The sequence below is a fragment of the Phaseolus vulgaris genome, chromosome 11, assembly GCF_051622355.1.
Source record: "Phaseolus vulgaris cultivar YP4 chromosome 11, ASM5162235v1, whole genome shotgun sequence".
Classification (NCBI taxonomy): domain Eukaryota; kingdom Viridiplantae; phylum Streptophyta; class Magnoliopsida; order Fabales; family Fabaceae; genus Phaseolus; species Phaseolus vulgaris.
Window position 1 is genome coordinate 5,631,796 of NC_143508.1, and position 9,344 is coordinate 5,641,139.

The 9,344-nt window shown below is 27.0% G+C and overlaps 1 protein-coding gene across 2 annotated transcripts; it reads left to right on the top strand.

Annotated features, from left to right (window-relative positions):
* The first annotated feature begins 3,721 nt into the window (after window positions 1-3,721).
* On the top strand, window positions 3,722-6,613 carry LOC137824475 (uncharacterized protein C24B11.05). Of its 2 annotated transcripts, none has more exons than XM_068630168.2 (9): window positions 3,722-4,020; window positions 4,287-4,368; window positions 4,463-4,528; window positions 4,746-4,843; window positions 4,942-4,979; window positions 5,077-5,167; window positions 5,262-5,564; window positions 5,979-6,044; window positions 6,239-6,613. In XM_068630168.2, exons 2-9 carry the CDS (start codon window positions 4,308-4,310, stop codon window positions 6,386-6,388), a joined length of 873 nt encoding a protein of 290 aa, XP_068486269.1. In that variant the 5' UTR covers window positions 3,722-4,020; window positions 4,287-4,307; the 3' UTR covers window positions 6,389-6,613. The 2 variants fall into 2 exon arrangements, with proteins under 2 accessions (XP_068486269.1, XP_068486313.1); XM_068630212.2 differs by having other exon boundaries at window positions 3,974-4,099.
* The last annotated feature ends 2,731 nt before the right edge of the window (window positions 6,614-9,344 follow it).

Here is a 9,344-nt window from a genome sequence, read left to right on the forward strand (position 1 = left end):
TATTTAGATAAATTTCATAATAAATACATATAATAGAGATAAGAATAAGAAAATATAATTAAATTATTTTTTTTCGTAAATTAAGATTAGTTTAGTATCAGTTAAATAAAAAATTATAATAATTAAAGTAATTTTTATTAACTAATTTTAAATATGAAAGAAATACAAAAATTCTTTAAAAATATTAGTTACGAAATTGGTATTGTAAGAAAACAACCATAGGTTTGAATCAGAACACACTAAAATTGAATTTTTTATATAAATGTTATAAAAATTGGAGGACCTGCCAATATATCTAAGAAAAAAACCACTAATGTAAAGGTAATGCTAATTTAAAATTTTAATTATTTAGATCAATGTGCTTTATATAAAGCTTCAAAAATTTGGAATTGATTGATAAAAGTAATGTTAAAATTTAGAAATCTTAAAATTTATGAAAATTGAGGAGTAGTATAATATTTTTTTATTATTATGCATGATTTATTATATGAAATATTTAATTACTAGTTATAAAGTATTAATTTTTATATATTTTGTTTTGTTAAATATATAAAAAATAAATATTTTTATTTTATTTTCTTACGTTAAAATTATTATTTTAAAATTTAGGTGGACTGATTTGTTTAAACGTCATATTGATATTTTATGATCACATATCAAGTGAATCAGTTGGGTCAATCATTTTAAATGGTATGAGTGTAATAATTTCATTATCTATATGATCTAAATTGTGTTTAATTTGAGGAGTTTTTTTTTTACATTTAATGATAAAATATTACTTTATTTTAAATTCAATTATTTTTAAATTTAAAATAATAAAAATGTTTCATCATATGATTTTAATATATAACTTTTGCAAATTAAAATTCATAAATATACTAAATGAATGTAGGAATTTAAACGTTAAAAATATATGTTTTTGATCGAAAACGTTTAAATTAATAAAAATAAAAAACCTTGTTTATAAGAATATTATTTTATTTTATTTGTTTTTAAAATAAAATAAAAAATTGTATAAGAAATTAATTTAGACGACTTTTGGAAGATATTAACATATGGTATCTATTCATAACGTGTCTAACAAATATGTTTCTAATAGGAACATAATATAATATGATAGGGTAGCTCTTTGTGTACTCATATAGTTTTGGTGACTTTAATTCTCATCTCACTCAAATATTAAACAAGCATTTATCATATTTCATAAATATACAATTACAAATATAGATAATTTATATGAATTAAATCATTATAATATAATCATGTAACACTGAAACCTGTAAATTATAATCATGAAATACTTAAATTTTAAAAGTAACTTAAACAATGGTTAAACACTTTATTTAAAACATAAATATAACTTTGGTAAGATTTTCTTCCTTGATTTATATTTTTTAAATGAAAATTAACTATTATTAGGTTTCAGTATCACTATAATCACGATAAGTTATTTGAGTGAGGTATTTCTTATTTGAACAAAAATCTTTAACTTGAGAAAAAACAAAAATTTACCTAAATTCAAATGTTTACATAATTTTTCAATTTACAACTATCTTATTTTGATCTATAATTTAGTCACATACAATAACATTTTTTAAATGATGCAAAATCAATATATCAGATACAACCTAAAACAAGTTTAAAATAAATTAGTTTTTCTTACCTTGGTATTCCTTATATTATAGAGAATTTGTAGAAAAAAAAGTGCATCAAACCTTAATCACCTAAGCAATAGTTTCTAATCATAAAACACATTGAATAAAATTAGCAACATCGCCTAATGGGTGACCCTATGGCCAACAAATGCATGGTCTAGAGGGCAAGATTTCATTACCTAACGTTTAGACCTTTGATTTTCAATGCTATCATGAGGAGTCTCTTTTACCACATAATTGGTCAGCCATGGTTGATCCCCGAGGACAATACACACTCCCAACCTCAAGCCAATTAGGTGAGGCGAAGAGGTTTATCCAACAAAAAATCTATAAATAAATTACGATGTAAGTTGTGCCTAATCGATTTATAGTTGTGCATGAAAATTTTTATATCATCCAGTATGACATTTGTTGTTTAATCATTTTATGCTCGTGTTTGCTCTCAATATTTTATTGATTTCCTATATTCAAATTACCATACAAGTTAAGGCTCGATAATTGGCTAAGTTAAGAAAAATCAATTTACTTGTGTCACACAAGATTAGACTTTAAGCAAGTGTTGGGGAGCTAGGTTGGTATTGTTTGATAAGTTCAGTCTTTGCATATATCGTCTAATAAAGTTGATCGTTTGATAAGATCAGTTTTTGTAAATATTATCTGATAAGGTTAAATTCTTTAATGTTTCAAATGAGTCGGGGTCGAAGCTGATCATATTAAGCATTTTAATAATCCAACTAAGCCTGGGGTTCAGGTTGAACATAGTCAGAAGTTTTAACAATCCAATCGAATTGGGAGCGAAACTGAACACAATCATTAGTTTTATCAATCAAACTGAGTTGATGACGAAGCTGAACATAATCAATAAATTTATAAATCCTACTTTAGTGATAATAAAATTTCTAGTCAAATTGGTGGTGACAACTTTTTTCAACCAAGTTGGTGACTATAAATATTTTCAATCTGACCATAAATGTTTCTAGTTGAACTAGTGTCAACCAAATTGATATAGAGATGTTATCTAATAAGATTAACCTGCAATTTTTAACACTTATTCTTAACTTTTATATCAAAATAATTAAAAATTAATAAACAATTTTAATTTTAATTATTAAACAATTTAAAGCAAAGATAACTGACTAAAATAATCGAGTGCAGTTCCTTATATAACTGGTCATGTATGTGTTCCCTCAAAAAGAAACCCAACATTATCCATGAAATATTAAAATAAGAAAGTTTTGTGCTTCTGGATACATGCCATGTTATATGATATATTTAAGATTCGTGTAGAATGTCAGTGGTTGGAACAGAACACATTATACGAGAGAGACAAAAATAAAGCCAAAAATTTCATACCAGTTTTTATACAGAGGCTTTAAGAATACCTAATCACCTTCTAACTTCTTCAATCTTTGCTCCAATCGATGTATTCTTCAAAGAGATTTTTCTTAGATTTTTTTTTGGAGTAAACCCATTCACTTTTAATAATCAAATATTTCTTTTTATAGAATTTAAGGATTTGGGAATTTTCGTTTAAATTTAGTGTATTGATAACATTTAAAAAAATGAAATTTATTATTTTAATTGGTCCGTCTCATCATGTTAGAAATTTTGTACTTTTTATAACTCAAAATAGTCACTGTTGCTTTCACTATAAAAAAAAAAACCAGAGAGTACAAACATTTTTTTTTATAAGGTCTTCATTAAGACTTCACTATACATTTAATGAATTTTTTAAATGTATTCAATGGCTAACAAGTACTATTTATTAAATAATACACGTTAAATAAAATAATTAAAAACAATTGTCTAAACACTCCTAATCAATGAAGAAAAATCAGCTCCGAAACTTTATTTTATTACGCAAAAAAAATTAATTTAGTGTATCTTTTAATTGATTTTGGTATCTTTACTAATAGAAAACATTTTGGTTTATTAATTTTAAAGTTGGAATGATTGTTTTATAAATTAATTTTTTATGGCTTCTTAATTGCTATTGATTAAAAGCTGGCAATAAATATTTTTAGATACAATATATATATAGTATAAAAAAAAAACGTTAAGAACGTGTTTTTATTAAAAAAAGAAGTGAAGAAGGTGTCAAGAAGAAAAATTAGATGAGAGAAGTCAGAAAGGGATGGCCTGAAAAAAGAATTAGATGTTTCTTTCTTCTGTTTCCAGATCTTCAACCTACTTAAAACGTCGTCGTCGACGTGTCTAGACTCATCAATTCAGCATTTGAACCGAATCAAATTCTCTATTCTTTTCAAACGTTGTTTTCTATTTAAACTCTCTCCGCCTCCTCCTCTTTCCCTCATTCTATTTCATTCCTTCGTTTCTTCTTCTTCCTCTCTCGCTGCTACTGCAAGTAATTTCTCCTCCCCTTTCTGTTCTCAATCTGCTTCGTGTTTCCTTCAACATTGTTAAACCCCACTCTTTTTTTGTCCGTAAGATGAATAAAGTTTTCGTTTTTATGTTAAATTTTTTATTTTTTTTTCTCTGGGATGATGAGATGTGTTTTCCGACAGAAATACGCGGTTTCATTTATGTATCTGTGTTGGGGTTTTTTGTTTTTTGCTTATGTTTTATGTTTTTGTCACTAACTGTGGTTTTGACCGTTATGCTTTTAATTAGGCCTAAGAAATTCAAGTCAAAATGGAAGACGGCCATAATTTCCAGGAAGTTCAAAAGCCAAAATATGATTGTCTTTTGTTTGGTAAGCCTTCACGATCAATGGTGATTTTTCTCTCTCTTGCTTCGCTTCATTGTCCTGCCTAGGTTTTTTATTTTTATTTTTTTTATAATTTCAGATCTTGATGATACCCTTTATCCCTATAGTTCTGGAGTTTGTGAGCAAATAGCAAAGAATATCGAAGGTACTGAATTTACAGAGTTCCATTATTTGAATGCCAAAAGAATTATACAGTATAGGACAATTATCTCTCTCATTTTGTTTTGTATTTTTATCTTTTTCATGTTCTTATTGGTCTCAAGAATATGCCTCGAAATTAAAGGATAACAAAATGTTATCCCGTTTTGATATTTATAAAATTATCTGAACTTAACAATAAAGAAAATTCGGGTTTATTGCAGAATATATGATTCAAAAGCTTGGGATGGAGGCTGATAAAGTTGCCCAATTAAACGTTCCATTGTACAAGCGTTATGGAACAACAATGGCTGGTCTAAAGGTATTGATTTTTTTTTATAAACCTTCAATTGAATTGTATTAGAAACATTTCTTTAGACAAAACTGATGTTTCTTCTTTCTCTTGTCCTCTATCACCAGGCAATTGGCTATGACTTTGACATTGATGATTATAATAGGTAACTACATATTTGTTTCTTTTTTGCTCTTTTGTCTATTGAGCCATTAATTTCAGTCGAGTTTAAAATCATGTAAAATTGGCATTTGATTGAACAGTTTTGTTCATGGGAGATTGCCATATGATGTGCTGCTGAAACCAGACCCTGTTCTCAGGGGCATTCTGCAAAGCTTGCCTATCAGGAAAATTGTAAGTTTCTATGTTGTTTTCTAATGGTGAAAATAATACTTACTAGAAATGCTGTTTTCAAGATGATGATATCTATTCTTGGTTTCTCTTTCAGATATTTACAAATGCAGATTCGAAGCATGCAATTAGCGCTCTTGAAATTCTTGGATTGGAGGACTGCTTTGAAAGAATTATAAGCTTTGACTCACTGAATCCCTCCAACTGTACCAATCCTTCTAATGACAAAGATGACAGTGAATCCAGACCTACCACCACCACAGGAGTTTTGGACATCTGTGAGCGTATGAGCCAGCATGACTCTGATATGGTGCTTCCAAAGACCCCCCTTATCTGCAAACCCTTTGATGATGCATTTGAATATGCTTTCAAATTAGCAGACATTGATCCTCAGAGAACAGTAAGAACATGCACCCTTCCCTTGTTAGGTGTTAGCTTTTTCCTTTAGTTTCAAAAAAAACTAATTAACAAGGTTGGTTTCTCAACTGTTTTAAGTAAAAAAAAACTGGGTATCTTCTTTTTAAAAATCTATTTCTTCAAAATAAAAATGGATTTTCGATTTATTTTTTCTTAAAACTGAAAAACAGAAATAGGTATAGGTTTTTACTATGTTCTTAATTTTTTTTAACAAACATTAGTCATAAATTACCAAAGGGCAGTTGAATCAATGCTAAGAAAGGGTATGAAAACCACTGTCATATTTCTTAGTTTTTGCATTTTCACTGTTACTCCTCTGCTTCTTTGGTCTTCCATTTTTTTTTAACAAATGTCATTATTTATTCACTTCTGATTTTGTTACTTCTGCACATTTCAGTTGTTTTTTGATGACAGCATCCGCAATTTACAGACAGCCAAACGCTTGGGCCTCCACACCGTTGCGGTAAGACTAATGAAATGAGTCATAAGGAACACATTTTATGTAGCAGCATTTAGATACATGCACACACTTGGAATCAAAGTGTTAATATTCATTCTTGCAGTAGACCTTAGATTGCTTTGTATAAAATGCCACCCTTTGAAATACACAAGATTACGTGAATAAATGTTTTTAACCAAAATGTCTCGTGGAAGCAGGTGGGTACATGTGTTCGTACAACAGGAGTTGATCATGCATTGGAGAGTATTCATAATATTAGAGAGGCATTTCCAGAGCTTTGGGATGCTGAGGAGAAGCACGAATTTGTGCACTACAATGCTGGAATTGAAACATCAGTAAAAGCTTAGCTTTGTGAATGTCTGTGATGATTTTTGTGATTTTCAATTTATAATGTATATGAAAAATAACTGTAGTTGGAGACGGGTCACACAGCATATGAATGTGTTTGTTGTTCATTTTGCTGATGAGATGTGTTGGATTTCATGTTGGGTCAGCTATCTTTTCACCCACATGCATCCAAATTAACGTGACTCATGCTACATCATTATATATTAAAATATGAATCTTTTCAATGTGTTTCTGGTGAAATTTTCTTTTTATTTCAATCACAACTTGTTTAATAGTCGCACTCAGAATATGTATTTTTATAACAATATGAACTCTCGCCATCAAATGATTAACAACCAACATAATACTATTTCTATTACAAGCTAGGAGTGTGAATACTTTTATATTAAACATTAAATCAATTTACTAAATGTCAAGATATTCACAAGTAAAATTGGAGCAATTTAGTTTAATGAAAATTATTTGATACTCATAATTTTTAATTTTTTAATTATGAAATTATCTAATAAAAAGTGTTGTTCAATCTTATTATATGTATACACATACATTTGGAATCAAAGGTCTTTTTATTTTAATAGAAAATGAACTGATATAGAAATTTTACTCATCATTTTTAATTTTTCAATTATGAAATTATCTAATAAAAAGTGTTGTTCAATCTTACTATATGTATACACATACATTTGAAATCAAAGGTCTTTTTATTTTAATAGAAAATGAACTGATATAGAAATTTTTAGTTGAAGTTTTCTAACTTCATTAGATTTATTTTTAGGAATTTAAAATAATTAGAATAAAAGTTAGATAGTACAAATTATAAGCTATAAGCGGGTGAAGATTCCCCATCTTTTTATTTATTTATTTTACTATATAATATTAAGGTAATTATTTTTATTTGAGAAGCGGTATTTTTTTAACAAAATATTTCATTTTCCTTTTATGATATTTATTTTGAAGATATAATTTGATATTGTAAATTTAAAGATTATATATTTTTTTTCAACTTGGCATACAAGTTCATTAAAAAGAGAATATTTACAATATTTATTATTTATTTGATTAACCCTTGGTTCATGGGACAAATTTATGAACTTAACAAATTAGTTTGAAACAGAAATGAACATAATTTAACTTTTTTTTTTCTAGTCTTGGCTTTTCTCAACATTAATGACTTCAATTCTATTATATAAACTTTATAAAAAAATTAATATCGTATTACATTTACACATACATAACCAAAATATGGTTTCAGGGTCCGTAACCATTGTCCCAATACATCATTTGTTTATTTTATAACAATCGTTTACTATTTTTGTTGTAAATGATAATTTGGTATAAATAATATAATTCATCTTGTATATCTGTAGAACATACACGTCCCTTTTGGAATTTTTTTTTTTATAATTAACGTATACCAATTTTTATTATAAATTAATGTCCTGTAAAATTCATGATAGATATTTGTAATTTTGAATTAAAAAAATAACTTTTAATATATATATATATATATATATATATATATATATATATATATATTCTGTTCTTAAATTGTTTTAGAAAATACATGTTTATAAATATTTTATACGTAATGTCGCCCTGTTTTCTGTTTTCATGGGAATACAAAATTTCCAATGTCATCGTAAGAATAAAAATTAAGTAAACACAAGATATTACTATTTTTTTAAACATGATCAGTACCCAAAAATAATTTTAAAAAATAATGACAAATAAGTAAATATTACATCCCAAAAGTAAAATTTTAAACCTTAACAAGTTAATGTTAGCATTTTGTCCTATGTTTTTTCAGATATTATTACGACATTGAATGATGTAATGAAAATAGAAAACTAGACCAAATGAGTTATGAAAGAAAATAGGACACTGTAGGATAATATTGCATTTATGGTCAAAATCTACACCTAAGAATGTTGTAGAGTCTAGTAAGGAATTTTTTCTCTCCTGTTACCTTAGTTGACAAATGAAGCCAAACTAAATCAAACAATATCCTAAACACGTATGATTTAACTACGTAAAAGAAAACAAGGGCAAATATCAAAGTTGTAGCACAAGCTTTAATTACAAAATAATATCATTTTTTAGTTCGTCCAAATTATTTTTTTTAATTATTAATGACTTTTTTTAATAGTAATATCAATATGTAATGTTTTTGAAAAATAAATATACACCGCATAATCTATATTGAATTTATTTTAAGATTAGTCTTTCATTATAATTATTATAACTATGCTTTTTAGTTCTTAATTAATTAGTCAATGTGAGTATTTAGGATTTTTGGAAAGAGGTGATATAGTACTTTTAAATTTCTTAAATAACACATTTGTGGATTTAAACATGACATTATAATAGAAAACTATAATATGTATATTATATATGTTGCAGTTTTTTTCTCACAAGTTATTAAACCCGACAATTGAAGAAATTTGTCGGGTAGATGATATCATCTTAAGCAGATGATAGAAGAAATTTGTCGACAAGAATAATTATGAGTTGGCATAAAGCAACGCATGCAAGAGAACTGTTGTTGGAAAGCGCAATCAAGGAATGAATAAAAGACCACAGAGAGAACAGTTTTTTTCCCATTTGTAGAAAATTCTATCCATTTGGCAGCTTCACGGAATAAAATGCGTGCTTTGTTGAAATTGTTAGAACGTGATAATAGATATGTCTGTCAGTTTAAGGATGAAGATTTCACGTCTGAAATTCTCTTATGTCCACACATGCAACACAAGTGGAGACTTAGTCTTAGATGTCAATTAATAACAATATATATAGACAGATACGTTGGGCTCCCTATCTGATATGATGAAGTTTTTTGTTGACAGTGAAGATAAAAATAAACACCAAGTTTTCTATTTTCTAAGTTGCTTCTAAGCATATAACTGAAAGACTATTGTGTTAATGTAGATATTAGATAGTGTATTTACTCTATTCAAA

Bases quoted from the DNA above. Each gene is read 5' to 3' on its own strand.
- LOC137824475 (XM_068630168.2), top strand. From the start codon at position 4,308: ATGGAAGACGGCCATAATTTCCAGGAAGTTCAAAAGCCAAAATATGAT. The intron at 5,168-5,261 runs GTAAGTTTCTAT...TTTCTCTTTCAG, and splicing joins GCTTGCCTATCAGGAAAATT to ATATTTACAAATGCAGATTC. The intron at 6,045-6,238 runs GTAAGACTAATG...TCGTGGAAGCAG, and splicing joins TGGGCCTCCACACCGTTGCG to GTGGGTACATGTGTTCGTAC.